The following is a 20,133-nucleotide window of genomic DNA, read 5'->3' on the forward strand; positions in this document are numbered from 1 at the left end:
AAAAGGCAGAGTCTACTGGAAAAGTAGGAATGAAGGGGGCCTGCTGGCTCAACCCAAAAGCCCTGGCAGGAGGAACAGGCTCGAATGCCTCTGCCGCCAATCTGGAAGGGGCAGTCCCCAAAGCCGCCCGAGTCTCACTACCCAGAAAACCTGCCTCAACTCCAAAACCCTCAAACGTTTGGGAGCCAGGAGCTTAAGCAGGATGAACCACAGCAGAGGAAGGACAAGGGGACGCAGATGAAACCAGAGCGGGGCAGCTGTGGAGCATCCAGAAAGAAAATTTACCTAGAGTGTTGCAGCAACCTAAACCGTACATGCAAAGCAGATGCTGCCTGCACCCTATCAACAGTATTATCAGATTAGATGAACTGGAGTACACACAAGGAACACCACTAGCAAAACTCCGGGTTAAAGGTGTCATCGACCCAACAGGCAGCATGGCGGAGGCAAAGACGGTGAATGTTACCCTGAGACAAGGGGACAGAACAACTTTCAAACTCACACAAAGCGAGGTGGGACTCCATCGGACCAGTGAGCCCCAATAGGGGTACCCAGGATCCTTAGGCTGACTGCTAGGGGAAGTCCAGGCAAGGTACTGCTAACCAGTTATCCCAGAGCTACCAAGCAAACAAACTTAAAGCTGAACCCCTGCAACACGTGCAGTCATGGGGACCTGGCGGAGGGCCACCAAAATCATACAAGTGGTCCTACAGCCACACCAGGCAGACCCCGACCAGGCAAAACAAAACAAAAGAAAAAGAAAAACCCTGCAAAAGCACAATGTCTCCAGGGGAACAGAACTGGCACTATGCTTGTATCAGACAGCTGTACAGTATCTTGCACCTCAGCCAGCGACGATACCACCTCCTACCCAAGATCAAACAGGAGTAAGAACAACCCCAGATGACCCCAAGGGCGGGCAATCACTGAGCAGCAAAAGAACCACACGGAGGTAGTCCCCTGAATGGCCTACGGAAGATAACCCTAAACCACAAAGGCAGTACATACAGGGCACCTAGGGAAGTTGGCTTTAGGAACATGCAGCCCCAGTACTTGTGTGTTACTCCTGGCTCACACAATCCACCACGGAGAAGAACAACACCGCTATGGACAGCACTGCTCAAAAGAATGGAGCCAGAGTCGATCGACCTCAACCAAACACAACAGCAACTGAACTGAGGTTGGGTAGCTGGCACAAAAGGTCTGGGACCCCCCCTTCCCCCTCCAGGGAAGGGGGGAGTTGCACAGACAGTGGCACAGTGGCTGTGGTGACATCATGCCTGTTTACTTTTTTTCTAATTAGGGAGTTCTGTTTACTCATTCGGCTTTCGGTTAGCAATTTTTCCACCAGCTGTAGTTTGTTTTGTGATTCCTACCTTTCTGGATGCCTGACCTGGTAGATGGCTGATATAACTGCTTCCAACTACATGGGGGGTGTCTATAGACCATATCTCCTTGTGCCTCTCTAAGGGGGCCAGGTTCTGGCGCTGGTCCCCGGTAGGCCTAAAACTCCATCGACTGACTGTTGCCACGGTCTAATACACACACACCAGCCCGATAAGCTCCAGGGAACTGAAGAAGCTCTCCACAAAAACAGGCATTCTTTACATTCAACACTGGATTTCTGAGAGCCCCCATAATAGCTTCTCAATGCTATCTCACCACGGTTCCTTGGTAGATGAAGTCAGCATTCTGAGAGAGAATCAACCTGAAAAGAAAACAGAAAAGATGGCCTGAACTGACGGGTGAGAGCTATGACTAAATGATACACCAAAGAATTGAAGAACAGAGCCCTAGACACCACTAAAAAGGAGCCCAGAATCTGTCAAAACATCTCAACAGAAAGAGCACTTGGCAGAAACCAGCAGATATCCCACAATCAGGATAACAGAGCCCTGTACAATTGCCAGGGCAAATATTCCGGTGAACGTTTTTTGGAGGCAAGGTTACAGACCAGGTCGAGGGGGGCCTTGACCCCCGGAATCCCCGCAAGGTAAGGTAAGGTAATGGTAGACCCATCCGGTCCAGAGACCACCTGCCAACACAGCTGAAAACCACAATGGGGGAAAGAGGGAGGTAGAGTGAGTGAGGGATACAGTATGGAGCAGACTGTGCTGAGAGAAGTGCATGATGTCACAAATAGGTGGAATAAATATTTTAAGAGTCGGTTACAAATGAAGAAGAAATGTCTATAAAAACCTGTTTTAGAATGACTGGAAGTAGTGGAAGATGATCAGTGGTCATGTAGATGATACAGGAGGCTAAATATGGTAAAAATTTGAGAGGCTAGTTAAAGATGAAAAGGCCTTCTGATATACATGGAGTAGCTGCAGATTTGTTGAAGCATGGAGGTGAGGAATGGCAGGAAGTCACTAGAAGGTCTGGCCTTAAGTCAGACTACAAGAAGTTCCTATAATTTAAGCACACAGAAACGTAATGCAAAGTAGTCATTCGTATATTTATTTTGTTGTAGATGTATGTACTTGCTTACCATCATCTCGAGTTAGAAGCAAAGGTTGGCTTCTAGCACCCTCCCAATCTCCTGCTGCAGACACTGAAGGAGGCTTCATGGCGTGCCACTGCTGGGCAGTGAGACTATCATGGGCCTTCACAAGATTTCCACTCACCCTTAACTCTTCTTTCATGGGTGGGATAAAACTAATGGAGCTGTAGCAGGCCACCATGCAGACAAGAGTCAGGAGGAAGATGGCTCTCCTTCGTGCAGGGAAGGCATCGGCAATGGTGGCAATGACAGGCTTCATGAGCACCACTAACATCAGTGCTATGCCTGACAGTGACCCTGTCACTGACACGGGGATGCCCAGCTGAATCCCCACCACCATCAAGAATGGTAGAACAGGTGACACACCTGACAGGGATAACAAGGCCATACAAGTTTTACTAAATGCATAGTAATACATGTACAGTATCTGCATTTATAAAAAAAATATAATTATTAAAAACAATAATGGTATGCTAGGCAGAGGTAAGGGAGTTTGGGGAATATAATTTATTCTGATGTGTCTGCAGAATGTCAGTTTTCTTAAGTCAGTTCTGTCACTCACTCACCAATGCTGACACAGGCTACATCAGACTTTAGAACAAATGTACTTATCCATCAAGGATGTATAAAAGCTACTTATGGACCTTAAACAGAAACAAAACAGTTGGACAGGATTAAGTATCACCTTTTGTACTGAGGAAACATGCAGCTGAGATCAGCTACCCAATGTGGACTATACAGTATTTCAGGCATTCCAAAACCTTGTCAAGTATGTTCCAGGTAATCTGGACTAATTGTCAATTCATTAGAAAATAGCCTATGTAGTACTTTATATAAAAAAGAAATAAAGAGAACCTTCTAAGCAAAGATCTGTACCCCTGACACCAGAAATGCTAATCAGGCTTACATGGATATACCATGTGGAAACCAATAACATACTAATAAATTGGCTAGGTCACTCATGTGAATCAGTTCTATGCCTGAGACTGAAATAATATAGGTGAGAGATGATGGGAAGAGGGGAAATATAATCCCCCAACTTTTAAGAGGTCCAAGTCAACTTGACCTTAGAATTTATTTTATTTATTTATTTATTTATTTATTTATTTATTTATATATACAAGAACGAACATTGGGTTTATGAAAGTACAGTACATAGCATTGATGTTTTTACATTCTTGCAAAGCCACTAACATTTATTTATTTATTTATTTATTTATTTATATATACAAGAGCGTACATTGGGTTTATGAAAGTACAGTACATAGCATTGATGTTTTTACATTCTTGCAAAGCCACTAACACGCATAGTGTTTCGGGCAGGTTCATGATCTAAAAGATAATTTTAAGTAGGTATTTGTAGCAAAATTTGAAGAATATTAATAGGTACATTGTAGTAAAATTTTAGGATTATCAACAGGTACATTGCAGCATAATTTGAGGACTATTAATAGTTACATTGTAGCAAAATTTGCATTGGACATAAGAACAATGATATAACTTCATAGCAGTGATTACAATCATGAAGTTGCACGTCTTAGGCACATATAATAGAGGAGCAGGTAGCACAAGATATAGTGCGAGCTTGAAGCATTAGGTAGGAAACTGTGAAGATGAAACTAGGTACTTTTTGGTTTTACTTTTGAATGAGGCATAGGTTGGACAGCTTTTTAATTTATTAGGGAGTGAGTACTATAGACTAGGTTCCCTTTATTTGCATAGGGTGTTTGCACAGATTTAGTTTGACTGGGGATATCAAAGATATATTTATTTCTGGTTTGATGATTATGGCTTCTATTACATCTGTCAAGGAAGAGTTTCAGATCAGGATTTGCATTTAGGAACAAGGTTTTGTACATGTAAATAGCATAAAAAAATATGTGGAGTGGGTGTATGTTTATCGTATTTATGGATTTAAACAGAGGGGCTGTGTGTTGTTTGAAAACATAGTTAGTTATTGTTCTGATAGCAGATTTTTTGCTGGGTGATGACAGGCTTGAGGTAATTTGCTGTAGCTGAACCCCCAAACACAGATACTGTATGTAAGATATGGATAGATTAGCAAGTAGTATAATGAGGAGAGCAGAGTGGAGAACATAATACTGTATATGATTTTCTGAGTATATTGACAGTGTTTGAGACATTTTTGGCTATGTGATGTATGTGGGTGCTGAAGTTCAATCTCTTATCTAGGTATAATCCAAGGAACTTTCCATCATTTTGATTGCTGATGTTAACAGTGTCTATCTGAAGTTGAATTTCATTTGATGATTTGCTTCCAAATAAAATATAGTAGGTCTTTTCTATGTTTAGTGCGAGTTTATTGGTTGATTGGAACACATCCATAAGTGGACTTCTTTTAATTCGTTATTTACAACATTATTTAGTGTGTGTTGGGGTCTGAGTAGATGAGAGTAGTATCGTCAGCAAATAGGATAGACTTATATTAAGAATGTTAGGGACATTTGGCAGATCATTGATTTATATAAGAAATAGGAGAGGTTTTAGGATGCTGCCCTGTTGCACTCCTACAGTTAATGGTAGAATGGGGAAGGTTATGTTATTGATGGCTACATAGAGTATAGGTGTCTGTCACTGAGAAAGGAACGAATATAGTTCAGAGCAAGGTTTCGGATACCATAGTGGTGAAGTGTAAGTTAGTGGTAGTTATGATTTACAGTATCAAAGGCCTTTTTCAGATCAATGAAGAGGCCAATTGGGAACTCATTTTTGTCAAGTGCTGTGTATATTATATTTGGAGAGTGTTTTGGAATGCCTGGAACACTGTATAGTCCACAGTGGGTAGTCCACAGTCCACAGAGGAACTATTATCACCACCCTCACTTTATTTAGGAAAGCATAAAAAAAGTCAATGAAGTATTACAGACAACTGCATAGAAAATGAAGCATCAAAGTGACCAAATAATATCTCAAACAATTAAGGCAAAACAAGACATTCAGAACAAAATCTCACATCTGAAATCTAGCGAAACAAGAAAACGGGAGGAATTGCTTACTCAATTTGAAAACTAACTAAACTTTTTGCACTGGCAACAAACTCGTCTCCCAAGACAAATCTGACCCACATAAGTTCCTTGATTCCATCATTATTGCCTTGCCTGATTTTTCCCAGGAGGTTGAAGACAACCACATTAGTTGGAAAGAAAAAGATTTTGTATTACTGTTGATATTATTTCAATACTAATATGAGAGGCAATAAACAGGATATGTTCATAGTACCTAGCAAACTGGTGAACATACAAACAGTATATCAAAAATATAAACGATGATGCTTTTAAGAACATATTCACAGCAAATGCAAGACCAGCTCTATGGCTGTAGGAAAATTAGAGCAGCTACCATACTCACCCAGTCAACCCCCTGCAGAAGTTAAAGGAAAACTACATTTAGCAAGGGGCCTGCAGGAGGCAACAAACTACAAAGTGATGGAGTAGCCTCCAGGAACCATGGATAATGCAGAGAAGAAAGCAGACAAAAGCAGAACTAAGGCAGGTTCCACAGCCCAGCTGGAGGTGTATGAAGAGCTAACTGCAAGGGAATCCTGGAGACTGATGCATTGTGGACAGAGGAAAAGATGGAGGTCAAGGCAGGCAAACAAAGTCAGGAGAAAGCCACAACAAAAACAGAAATTCACAGCAGGCCAAGATTGACACAGGAAAAAATAGTACTGTACAAACGGCTCAATGACTCTGGAAGTAAAGATCGGTAGATAGACTCAAACCATCAAGATAAGTCTGGTTTCTGATTGTCTGGGAGAGGCGATAAACCTGAACCTCATCAATAACTGCAAAAAGAGTCAAATAGGAGTTTTGCCAATTGACAGGTAATAAGAATTGCATAAACTTGGAAAGTACCAAATCCCTGGCAAACAGGCAAATCTGATAATGATCCCAAACCCACCATTCTTTGAGGTACACCTGAATCAAGACACTGAGAATCCAGAGATGGTGAAGCACCACTTGAGAATGTCTGGTGAAAAGTCTGGGCACCAAATTTAACCCAAATGTAAGAGCTAGTCTACTTTGAACCCCAGCCAATCCGTGAACTGTTGGTATATCAAAACATGTCAGTAAGCCAATCTGTCCTCTTAAAAAGAACGTCGCTTTTGGCCGTTTGCCCGTATGGCCGAATTTGGACGTAATTTGAAAATGAAAAAAATATGAAAATAAATTTGGGATTTTTTTTTCAACAACAGTAAGTTAAGGGTCCTCTGATAGGTTAGGTGGGCAGGAAATTCTCATAAAGTTTCAAAACGTTATGAAAAATGTTAATTTAAAGTGTCCTCTTATAACCTCTGCGCGTACGTTGGCCGACTCAAATAGAAAACGGATCAGAACGTCACTTTTGCGAGTCGATTTCATTTAAAATTACGTCCAAATTTAGCCATATCGCGCATACGAGCCAAAAGTGACGTTATTTTTAAGAGGACGGGTTGAGTAAGCATCCTGCAAATCCAGGAAAACAAACTAAGGCTGCCTCAAGCCCAACTGCTAAGCCTGGAAAATGCTGGTCATCAAGAATATTAGACAAAGAATGCAAGTACAATATTGAGAATGGAAAGATTGATGATTAACCAAGGACCAGCAAGGCCTTCTTCAGAACCAGAGGGATTAAGTAACAGCAATGACTCCTTTGTTCAACAAATTGCAAATGACAGTCCAAAGGAGATGCTTAGATGGCTAGGAAGAAACCCTGGGTACCAGGCATGGATGTTAAGACCAAGCCCAACAAAGTCCCTGAGACTCGAACCAGAACACCCAAGCATCCCAGCCCCTAAGTAAGTCAAAGCAGTAAAGAAAGTAACCAAGTGTACTCCTGGAGGTGATATAAGCCAGCACCCCTGAAAGTTTGAAGTACAGTATAGAAATTTGTTACTGCAACAAATCTGAAAGAGCAAAACAAAAAGCTTTCAAAAGGCTTCAAAAGTAGATACAGCATTAGATAAAGATGAAGAGGAACCCAAAGCATGGGAACCCATCTCTGAACATTTAAACTAAAAAATTAAATACCCCACTCAATAAACCTGGACACAACCAGAAACAGGAAAGTGTGCAATATACCAAACATGAGAAGTAACTAAAATAAAGTAACAAAAAAACATTCACTGAACCTGTAATAGTGTGTCTTAGTCATTTAAATAAAAATACCAATTCATAATTTATTCATTATAAAAAAAATCCCCACTTTCATGTGCTGGGGAAAAACTTTAACACAATCCTGTAAAGTGGATTAGATGATCAAATACTGTACCAGTTTATACTTTGGTCTATTGAAACAAGATCTTCAGAAATAAACGTAGATCAGGACAGACTAGTGTAAGATATTAATACTCACATCCAAAAAAACAGAAGTAATGGGCCTTCAGAGGTATGAAGGCTTTGTTGATCTTCATGTTTGCTGGCGTGTCTCGCTGCTTCTAACACAACACTGTTCTTCTTTAACTGATAAGCCCTGATTGTCTAGGTGTCCAACAATAACTTTCTAAACAACACTATGGATCTTGTTGTTGTCTCTGTCAAGTAAAAATTACTAATCAAGATACTGCAACAATTTCTGTACCTGTCTGAAAAGCTATAAATCTGTATTATATGCATAACACACAAACTACTAGTATGTACAGCCATTATTAAGCAATTCGATGGTGCAACTATCTAATGTCATCAAAATTAAATACAGATTAATTTATTTGATATACTGCACCTATAATTTGAAACTTTCAAACATGACAGCATTCTTTTCTCTTTGAAAGCAAAAGGTGATACAGAACAATATTAAACTTGCCACTTATCCGAGTAGAGTCAAAGAGATGAGAATATCATCAACTTTTCAGAAAGAGAGAACAACAAGAGCAAATAGCATAATGCTATATTTAAAAGGACATGAATGCAACCAACATTGAAGAAATGAGCACCATGGGATCCTAGGAAACTGTACGTGTTATTATCCAAATGTAGTTACAGGATGAGAGCTACGCTTGTGGTGCCCCATCTTACCAGTGCTCTGTCATACAACCCTTTGATACTACTGACAGTGTTGGCCTCCACCACCTTCTCACTTAACTTGTTCCAACCGTCTACCACTCTGTTTGCAAAAGAAAGCTTTCCAATATTTTGTTGGCATCGCTGTTTCTTTAGCTTGAATAGCCTCTTGTTTCTATGGTCTCTTGTCCCTGAGGTTGCTGGGTTCAGGAATTCCTCTTTGTCAATTTAATCAAATCCCTTTGCTATTTTGTAAGTGATGATCTTATCGCCACTTTTTCTTCTCTCTTCTACCTATGGTATATTTAACGCATCTAGCCTCTTTTCATAACTCTTGCTTTTTAGTTTTGGAAGCCATTTTGTAGTATGCCTTTGCACCTTATCCAGTTTACTGGTGTGCTTTTTGAGATATGGCCACCATACAAGTGCTGCATATTCCAATTTTTGTCTCACAAAACTCATGAACCTACTTTTTTTCTGTCAAATTTCTTATACAATGTTCTTTTTTGTACTTTCTTATAATGTATTTTTGTACTTTCTTGCAATGTATCTGTAATTTTTTTTTAATTTTGCTAGAAATTACCTTCTTAAAATTATATGTTAGATTAAGGATCTACCCGAAACGCTATGCGTGCTAGTGGCTTTACAAGAATGTAAACCTCAAGTCTCTGTACTCTCAGGAACCCAATGTACACTACCTGTATTACACTATCACTATCTTGTATTTAAATAAATAAATAAATAAATTAATTAATTAAGTTTCTTTAGTATGTTACTATCCATATAATTAAAAGCAATTTGAAGTTGGAAAGCACATACGGTATACATATACTGTACTTCTTTAAAGTTTCTGATAAGTTTACCACATAAAAGACTGGCGAGGAAATTACAAGCATGTGGAATAAATTGTAGAACTCTAGAATGGATAAAACAATGGCTAAAACAAGGGAAGCAAAGGGTCACCTTAAATGGAAATGAAACTGACAGGAAAAATGTGTTAAGTGAAGTACTGCAAAGTTACATCTTGGGGCCAACCCATTTTGTCATATACATCAGTAACATAGATGAGAACATTGCAAAATACAAGACTTTACATATAGGGCATAACAATGCACATCACAAGATCATAACAATACACATCACAAGATCATAACAATACAGTACTGTATTACCATACAGCAGATTGATGAAGACTCAACTTCAGCACCCACATACAACACATAACCATGAAAGCCTCAAAAATGGTTGGTATACTTTCTAAAAACAAATATTATGTTCCCTATTCTGTTCTCCTCTGATTATACTATGCACTAATCTATCCCTTTTACATACGGTATCTGTGCATGAGGTTCAACCACTGCAAATCCAACTTTTTCCTTATTAAAAAATTAAACCAAAAAATACCTAATTTCATCTTCATAGTTTCCTACCTTTAAACTTGCATTGTATCTAGTGCTACCCAATCCCCAAATATAAATATATAAATAAATATATAAATACTGTATATAAATAAATATATATATATATATATATATATATATATATATATATATATATATATATATATATATATATATATAAATATATATATATATATATATATATATATATATATATATATATATATATATATATATATATATATAAATATATAAGCCATACAACTTTACCAAAAATCATTGCTTCACCGCTTCACCTTATATCATGGTTGTTATACTGAATGCATATTTTACTGCATTATACCTATAAATAATCCTCAAATTATGCTACAATGTACCTGTTGATAACCCTAAAATTTTACTTTATTGTACCTACTAATCTTTATCAAATTTTCTTACAATGTACCTGTAAACATTTTTTTCTATTGTGCTAGAAATTTCCTACCTAAAATTATCTATTAGATTAAGGACTGCCCGAAATGTTATGTGTGCTAGTGGCTTTACAAAAATGTAAAAATATCGATGCTATGTACTACCATAAACCAAGTGTACCTTCTTGTATATAAATAAATAAATAAATAAATAAATAAATAAAAAATTACCTCAAGTCTATCATCATTCAGCAAAAATCTGCTATCAGAACTATAACAAACTTTGTCATCAGACAACACACAGCCCCTCTGTTTAAGTCCCTTAACATGCTAATCATACACTCACTCAACATATTCTCATTTGCTATCAACATGTACAAAACAGTGTTCTTAATTACTAATCTTGATCTGAAACTTTTCCTTGATAGGTGTAATAGAACCCATAAGTACCACACCAGGAATAAATATCTCTTTGAAATCCCAGAGTCAGACTAAATCTGTGCAAACACTCCATGCACATAAAAAGGCCGGGTCCGTCTAATTACCGCAAGCTACCACAAGCTACACAAGCTTCACTAAGCTTCCTGGCAATACGTTAGTAATGAATAAATATGATATATTTACTCATTATAATGTTGGTTCTGAATGTACAACACAAAAAAACATAATTTTAATCTGAAAAAGTATCTTTTTATAAAGAAATTAGACGAAAATAAAGAGCTGGTGACGCCAAATCAAGTCGACGATCCAAGCGTAGGTTAGATTAGATTAGATTAGATTAGGTTAGGTCAACCTAACCCATCATATTTATTCATTACTAACGTATTGCCAGGAAGCTTAGTGAAGCTTGTGTAGCTTGTGGTAATTAGACGGACCCAAAGGGCCCAGTCATTGGAACTCACTCCCTGATGAATTACAAAATGTTCCAACCTGTGCCTTGTTCAAAAGTTAAACCAAAAAGTACTTAATTACATCCTCATAGTTTCCTACCTTGTGCTTCAAACTCATACTGTATTTTGTACTATCCACTTCCCCAATATTAGTACAGTATAGTACAGTACTTCAGACTAATTAAGTACTTCATCTTTACAGTACCAGTATAATCACCTGTCAGTTTATATTGTTGATATAAAACCTTGCTACACTGTACTTTTTCACCTTACCTGATATGTTAGATTAAGGACTTGCTCGAAACGCTATGTGTGTTAGTGGCTTTGCAAGAATGTAAAAACTCTAATGTAATCTCAACAACCCATTGTACCTTCTTGCAAATAAAATATTATTATTAACCCAACCCATCCCAGCCTAATATAGTCTAGCCCAATGTAGTCTAGCTCAACCAAATCCAACCTAACCTAACTGAAGTAGGATAAAATGTTGCTAAATAAAGAATATACTGCATTTACCTGATATGTATAACTTTAATTCCTGTCCAAAACTATGTTGTTAATGGCTTAACAAGAATGTGCCACTTAATCGCCAACCTAGGTCCTTTCATGACCCATTGTGCCTTTTTGTATATAAACAAAGACAGCAATTATAGAACAGTATTTTATTTTATTTTTATTTTATTTTATTTATATATATACAAGAAGGTACATTGGGTTTGTGAGAATACATTGGATAGTACAGTATTTACACTCTTGTAAAGCCACTAGTCCTTAATCTAACAGATAATTTTAAGTAGGTAATTTCTGTCAGAATTGATAAATGATAAAGATACATTGCAAGAGAAAAATGAGATGAGAGAGCTTAGTAAGTATATTAAAGCACATTGTTATATTAAAGCTCTGATTGATTACATTGACAGCTTGATTAGTAATTTAAACAAGATTAATAGACACCATACTGCAGATTGACAGCACATATAAGACAGCAATGATCACAATGGTAAAGATGTTCAGATTGGGTACATAAAGATTGGGAGACTGGGTAGCAATAGATACAGATAAAAAAGATTAATAAACACCATACAGCAGAATGGCAGCACATATAAGAAGACAGCAATGATCTCAATGGTAAAGATGTTCAAATTGGGAACATAAAGGTTGGGAGATTGGGTAGCAATAGATACAGTGCAATTTTAAGGCAAAAAGTGAAAAACTATGAAGATGAAATTAGGTACTTTTTAGTATTGATTTTGAATGATGTAAAAGTTGGACAGCTTTTCAATTCAATAGGGAGTAAGTTCCATAAACTGGGGCCCTTTATTAGTCCCGTTAGTATGGAAAATTAAAAAGAAAAATGAAAGAAAAGAAAAAAGAAGAAAGAAAAGGGAAATAAAAATAAACAAATAAGAAGAAAAATGAAAGGAAAGAATAATAAGAAGAGAAAAGAAAATAAAAGAATGGGCCTAAAGTGTGACGCCATAGGCTTCGTGCCGATACAGGTTCTAGACCCCACCAACACCACAACCGTTTGTTTACCTTGGAGCCCCCATACACCTGGCTGTCCACGTCCGTCTGTACGACCCCACGGACTACACGTCGTACGACCCGACCCACGTTAATGTCCCCTCAACCAGCTCAAGGGATACAAATTACCGTTCCTTAAATTATGAACATAACTTAAATTAGGGTCACCGAGATGGAGAAAACCAAAGTTGAATAAGTGGTTTAGGTGACCACTTGTGCCACGTGGTGCAGTACAGGTGACCTGTAATTGGGAGCAAGTTATTTGTGTGAGGATTAAGAGTGCCAGCAGCAGGGTGGAAATGGGGGAGAAGGTTTCCACATGCGGTACCTGACTATTGCACCCTACACGAGATGTGGCCCCAGGCGGTGGCCACAGAAATAGCTATTCAGTGCTGCCACCTCTCGAAGACAAATTGTACCGTAAAGTATTTAAAATTGTACCGTCAGAGTGCTGATCATTTTTTTAACTAAAATAACGGAAACAGTGTGCCCAATTTCTGCGTCGGAATAAAAGTGGGAAGGTACAACATTTTCATTGTCGAGTTAGCGATGACAAATATGTTGCATGCACAAGTTAATTCTTTACGTGTAAATTAGTGTGTACGTGGAGAATGGATTTTGCAAGGCTATGTAGCAGTTGAAACTTAACTGATACGGGAATAATTACCATGTCGTGTTGCATGCCAAGTAATTTTCAATTTTCTTTCTTTATTATGCACCCCATACCCATCCCGTGGGCGGTGGTGTAAAGGATTACATAGGCACATAATCGGTTCAGGAACTGAACCCTTTAGTTCGTTTAGCTAAGCAAATAACAATTTTTGACGCTAGTTACAAAATTATTAATGTTGTATACACATGTACACACACTCATACATACATACGTGTGTACATGTACATACGTACTCACCTAGTTGTGACATACAGTCACAACTAGGTGAGTACATGTACATATATATATATATATATATATATATATATATATATATATATATATATATATATATATATATATATATATATATATATACATATATATATACATACATATCTAATCACCCACACAAATACACACATCAATAATCTTTGTGTCACAAGTGACACAAAGAGGTGTCACAAGTGACATTACAAGAGGCTCACAACAGTCACTATACAAAGCACTTTACATCTATAGTGAGTCACACAGTTACTAGTCTTACTGCACACCCACCCAACTAGGCGGCAGCTTTACAGTCATGCATTACCTATAGTAAGCAAATTTTGGATACTTCGCTAAGATTTCGGGCAGCACATTATTATGAATGAAGTACTTACACATTTCTTGGACACTATTGATGGTGTTATCTCTAAATTCCGCAATTTTTTCACATTCCATTATATAATAACGCAAAGTGTGCGAATAGTTCTGCTGACAGTTTACATTTAGTCAAATCTACATCAGCAGATATTACAAACTCCCTGAGGTACTTGTAGCCGAGCCTAAGCCTAACAGTGGTAACATCTACAAGTCTGCTAACATTATTGGATGACCCATAGACGTGCGGTTCTTCATGCATAATAGAATGATGATAGACGGAGTTACTGGTGTGAATTGCACTTTGCCTCAAGTCTCCGAAATTTAGTTGATGTTCCTGGGATATTGCTGCCCTCAGGCTGCTCAAAGGCAGTCCAAGTTGGTAATCAATTCCCTCTTTACGAGCAAAAGTCTTTGCTAACTCATCAGTTCGCCAAGTAAGAAAAGACAAAGTACACGGTAGATGGGGATAAAGACACTTAACAGCGGAACACACAAAGATGTATGGGGTTAATGGCATGAGAAAGTCCCCAACAAGGAGATAGTGTAGTAGGAAATTTATATTACAGATGAGGTTAAATACAGAATCCATGATCGGTAAGTCGCGCCGCTGCGAACAATCAATTCCAGTGGCTGGTTGATACCTGGTTGATGGGGTTCTGGGAGTTCTTCTACTCCCCAAGCCCGGCCCGGGGCCAGACTTGACTTGTGAGAGTTTGGTCCACCAGGCTGTTGCTTGGAGCGGCCCGCAGGCCCCCATACCCACCACAGCCCGGTTAGTCCGGCACTCCTTGAAGGAAACAATCTAGTTTCCTCTTGAAGATGTCCACGGTTGTTCCTGTAATATTTCTGATGCTCGCTGGTAGGACGTTGAACAACTGTAGACCTCTGATGTTCATACAGTGTTCTCTGATTGTGCCCATGGCCCATGGCTGAATGCCGTTTGGGGAGTTCGACGGATAAAGTAGGTGGAAAGTGATGACTATATGACCAATAACAGTGGCTAGAGACCTGAATGATCATGGGATTTAGCCTTTAACAAAGTCAGGAAAATAAACTAAAACCAGCGCAGGGTGAGGAAGGAACCCGTCTTGCAGAGCCTCCGCCACCGGGAACCCCATCTGGGTGTCGGCAACTCTAGGGCAGGCCAGGGTCAACACATTGATTGATGAAGATTAAGCACCCAAGAGGGCCGTAAAGGATCGACATATAGCGGCTGATTCCTCCTAAAGAGGGGTGATGTTATCCGGTCGAAAGTAGGATCGGAATGACTTCCATCGACCTGCCCTCATGGCCTCTCTTCTCCTGCTTGTCTCTGTCTAGTTGGGCGGCCCCCCTAATGCGGAAGGAATGGAGGCTGTACCCTGAAGTATTCATTGCCAGGGAGCCCGGAACACCGTGCAGTATTTTCACAAAGTCCAATTTTGTGACCGGTCATCCATCCAGGTGAGTGAAGGCTGAGCCATATTCCCTACCGCGGCGTTTGCAACAGCGTCGAATGCCACACTGTACAATGCTGCAGGCTTCTCACCCCTCAGGGAGGCAAGAAGCAACAGCGTGCGGTGGTGACGTGTTAGACAGTGTAGAGGTGGGTGGTGTGTCTACCACAGTGTAACAGTGGGTGTAGCCGGCTGTGTTCCTCATTTACGTCATCTACTTGATGAGGAAGGTGGCGGAAGTATCGGGGGAGTCTGTTGTACCAGATGCTCCACGAGTTGGTCAGGAACTGTGGGATAGCTGGGGGGAGCCCCGCCCATCTTCTATGGGCGTAAAAGCATGTTTTCTACCCTACACTGTGGCTTGTTGAGCCTGAAGCTGTTGTCCCTTGTCTGTGTTACATTTACATACGGATCTCTGTAGTACAACTGGGTTCGTTCTCGATTCACAATCTGGAATCCTGGGCGGGACATAAATAGTCAGGCGCGTTTTCTATCACCTAATGCCTCTGTTCACTTAACATTAATTAAAAACTAGGTACCCGGGAGTTAGCTTGTTGAGGGGTTGCATCCTGGGGAGGGTCAGTAGTTCCACCATGGAAGGGACCTCGATATAAGCCTAACGTATATACACACACGTATATAACGTACATACACATAAGTATATAACGTATATAAACACAAGCTGCCTGTCCCCAACAAAATGAATTAAAAAAAATTCATGGAACTCCTATCCGACGAAACCGTTGATAACAAAGAATTTGAAGAACCTTATAGGTAAAAAGAGAGCTTGGTACAAAAGGATTAAAAATGGGGAGGTCACTTTAGAACAGGAATTCGTACAACTGGTTAGAAATGTTAAAAAAGAGATAAGGAAAGCAAAAAGAAACTATGAAGTTCGCATAGCAGGGCAAGCAAAGACAAATCCTAAAGGGTTTTTTCAGTTATATCGTACTAAGACTAGGGAAAGGATAGGTCCATTAAAAACTGAGACAGGTCAAATAACAGATAGTGATGAAGAGATGAGTAGTATTTTTAATAAATATTTTGTATCTGTATTTACTAAAGAGGAACTTAACAATATGCCTTCAGCCGAACAAGTCTATGTGGGTGGGGACGAGGACAGGTTGACGAGTTTAGCAGTTACCAGGGAGGATGTTCTTAAACAAATAGTAAAACTCAAACCAAACAAATCCCCAGGACCGGATGAAGTGTTTGCTAGGGTGCTTAAAGAATGCAAAGAGGAGCTTTGTGACCCACTGTCAACCATATTTAATAAATCAATAGAGTCAGGCAGAGTGCCAGAGTTTTGGAAAGTTGCTAATGTGATACCAGTTTTTAAGAAAGGAGATAGATCACTTGCGTCTAACTATCGACCAATTAGCCTAACGTCTATTGTGGGAAAGTTACTCGAATCTATAATAGCAAATAAAATTCGTCTTCATCTTGAAAAACATAAATTAATAATTGAGTCGCAACATGGTTTTATAAATGGCCGTTCATGTTTAACAAATTTGTTATCTTTTTATTCTAGCATTGTTGAGGCAGTTGATAGTGGTAAGGATTGCGATGTTGTATACCTTGACTTTAGCAAAGCTTTTGATACAGTGCCACATGAAAGACTGATTAAAAAAATAGAGTCTCATGGTATTGGGGGTGCTATATTAAGCTGGATTAGGGCATGGCTATACCAAAGGAAACAGAGAGTTAGTATAAATGGAATCAAGTCAGAGTGGGAAAATGTTGTAAGTGGAGTGCCTCAAGGCTCTGTCCTGGGACCTCTGTTGTTTATAATAAGAACATAAGAACATAAGAACATAAGAACAAAGGTAACTGCAGAAGGCCTATTGGCCCATACGAGGCAGCTCCTATTCTATAACCACCCAATCCCACTCATATACTTGTCCAACCCGTGCTTGAAACAATCGAGGGACCCCACCTCCACAATGTTACGCGGCAATTGGTTCCACAAATCAACAACCCTGTTACTGAACCAGTATTTACCCAAGTCTTTCCTAAATCTAAACTTATCCAATTTATATCCATTGTTTCGTGTTCTGTCCTGTGTTGATACTTTTAATACCCTATTAATATCCCCCCGGTTATGTCCATTCATCCACTTGTAAACCTCTATCATGTCACCCCTAACTCTTCGCCTTTCCAGTGAATGCAACTTAAGCTTTGTTAATCTTTCTTCATATGAAAGATTTCTAATTTGGGGAATTAACTTAGTCATCCTACGCTGGACACGTTCAAGTGAATTTATATCCATTCTATAATATGGCGACCAAAACTGAACTGCATAATCTAAATGGGGCCTAACTAGAGCAAGATATAGCTTGAGAACCACACCAGGTGTCTTGTTACTAACGCTGCGATTAATAAATCCAAGTGTCCGATTTGCCTTATTACGAACATTTATGCATTGATCCTTTTGTTTTAAATTCTTACTAATCATAACTCCCAGATCCCTTTCGCAATCCGACTTCGCAATCACAACACCATCTAGCTCGTATCTTGTAACTCTATCATCATTACCTAACCTCAGAACTTTACATTTATCAGCATTAAACTGCATCTGCCAATCCTTTGACCATTTCAAAACCCTATCTAGATCAACTTGAAGTGATAGTGAGTCCTCCTCCGAATTAATTTCCCTACCGATTTTCGTATCATCGGCAAATTTGCAAATGTTGCTACTCGAACCTGAATCTAAATCATTTATATATATTATAAACAACAGAGGTCCCAGGACAGAGCCTTGAGGCACTCCACTTACAACATTTTCCCACTCTGACTTGATTCCATTTATACTAACTCTCTGTTTCCTTTGGTATAGCCATGCCCTAATCCAGCTTAATATAGCACCCCCAATACCATGAGACTCTATTTTTTTAATCAGTCTTTCATGTGGCACTGTATCAAAAGCTTTGCTAAAGTCAAGGTATACAACATCGCAATCCTTACCACTATCAACTGCCTCAACAATGCTAGAATAAAAAGATAACAAATTTGTTAAACATGAACGGCCATTTATAAAACCATGTTGCGACTCAATTATTAATTTATGTTTTTCAAGATGAAGACGAATTTTATTTGCTATTATAGATTCGAGTAACTTTCCCACAATAGACGTTAGGCTAATTGGTCGATAGTTAGACGCAAGTGATCTATCTCCTTTCTTAAAAACTGGTATCACATTAGCAACTTTCCAAAACTCTGGCACTCTGCCTGACTCTATTGATTTATTAAATATGGTTGACAGTGGGTCACAAAGCTCCTCTTTGCATTCTTTAAGCACCCTAGCAAACACTTCATCCGGCCCTGGGGATTTGTTTGGTTTGAGTTTTACTATTTGTTTAAGAACATCCTCCCTGGTAACTGCTAAACTCGTCAACCTGTCCTCGTCCCCACCCACATAGACTTGTTCGGCTGAAGGCATATTGTTAAGTTCCTCTTTAGTAAATACAGATACAAAATATTTATTAAAAATACTACTCATCTCTTCATCACTATCTGTTATTTGACCTGTCTCAGTTTTTAATGGACCTATCCTTTCCCTAGTCTTAGTACGATATAACTGAAAAAACCCTTTAGGATTTGTCTTTGCTTGCCCTGCTATGCGAACTTCATAGTTTCTTTTTGCTTTCCTTATCTCTTTTTTAACATTTCTAACCAGTTGTACGAATTCCTGTTCTAAAGTGACCTCCCCATTTTTAATCCTTTTGTACCAAGCTCTCTTTTTACCTATAAGGTTCTTCAAATTCTTTGTTATCCACTTTGGGTCATTAGTATACGATCTATTCAATTTGTATGGTATACTACGTTCCTGTGCTTTGTTTAGAATATTCTTAAATAAGTTATATATTGAATCCACATCGAAATCCCCATTTAAGTCACCTATCGCTGGGTTCATGTCTCGCTCCAAGACCGGCCCACACCCCATACCCAAGCCTTTCCAATCAATTTGACCCAAAAAATTTCTTAGGCTATTAAAATCAGCTTTTCGAAAATCTGGCACTTTAACAGAATTTTCTCCTACTGGTCTATTCCATTCTATGCTAAATCTGATTTCTTTGTGATCACTGCTCCCTAGCTCACTCCCTATTTCGATGTCATTAATTTGCGTTTCCCTGTTAGTTAACACTAAATCTAAAATATTATTTTCCCGTGTTGGTTCCTTAATGTGTTGCGTAAGAAAGCAATCGTCAATTAATTCTAGAAAATCTTCTGCTTCACTATTCCCTGTTTTGTTCAACCAGTTTATTCCGCTAAAATTAAAGTCACCCATGACATAAATACTGTTAGATCTAGATGCTCTAGATATTTCATCCCATAGATGCTTTGCTTCCATTCTGTCTAAATTTGGTGGCCTATATATTACTCCTATTATAATATTATTAGCTTTTTCGTTTAATTCAATCCAAATAGTTTCTGTGTGTGGCTCTGTTTTGATTCCCTCTTTGAGACTACATTTCAAATTATCCCTAACATATATGGCTACTCCACCTCCTCGTCTAATATATCTATCTGTGTGAAATAGTTTAAATCCATATATTTGATATTCAGCTAATAGTTCTCTATTTTCTACATTCATCCACGTTTCGGTAAGTGCAATAATATCTATTTTTTCTGTGCAGACAAGAGCATTTAATTCGTTAATTTTATTTCTTAGAC

At 38.7% G+C, this 20,133-nt stretch overlaps 1 protein-coding gene across 1 annotated transcript in view; it reads right to left on the reverse strand.

The window, feature by feature from the left end:
* The window catches only part of LOC123759766 (major facilitator superfamily domain-containing protein 6-like), an 82,149-nt gene that overhangs the window by 60,378 nt on the left and 1,638 nt on the right, over positions 1 to 20,133 (reverse strand). The window contains exons 2-3 of the mRNA XM_069317291.1: positions 7,859 to 8,036; positions 2,492 to 2,869 (exon numbers count right to left, since the gene is read on the reverse strand). Of these exons, the coding sequence (XP_069173392.1) occupies positions 2,492 to 2,869; positions 7,859 to 7,916 (436 nt within the window). The 5' untranslated portion in view covers positions 7,917 to 8,036. The remainder of the gene's footprint in view (positions 1 to 2,491; positions 2,870 to 7,858; positions 8,037 to 20,133) is intronic.

This window comes from Procambarus clarkii, chromosome 8 (assembly GCF_040958095.1).
Source record: "Procambarus clarkii isolate CNS0578487 chromosome 8, FALCON_Pclarkii_2.0, whole genome shotgun sequence".
Taxonomy (NCBI): domain Eukaryota; kingdom Metazoa; phylum Arthropoda; class Malacostraca; order Decapoda; family Cambaridae; genus Procambarus; species Procambarus clarkii.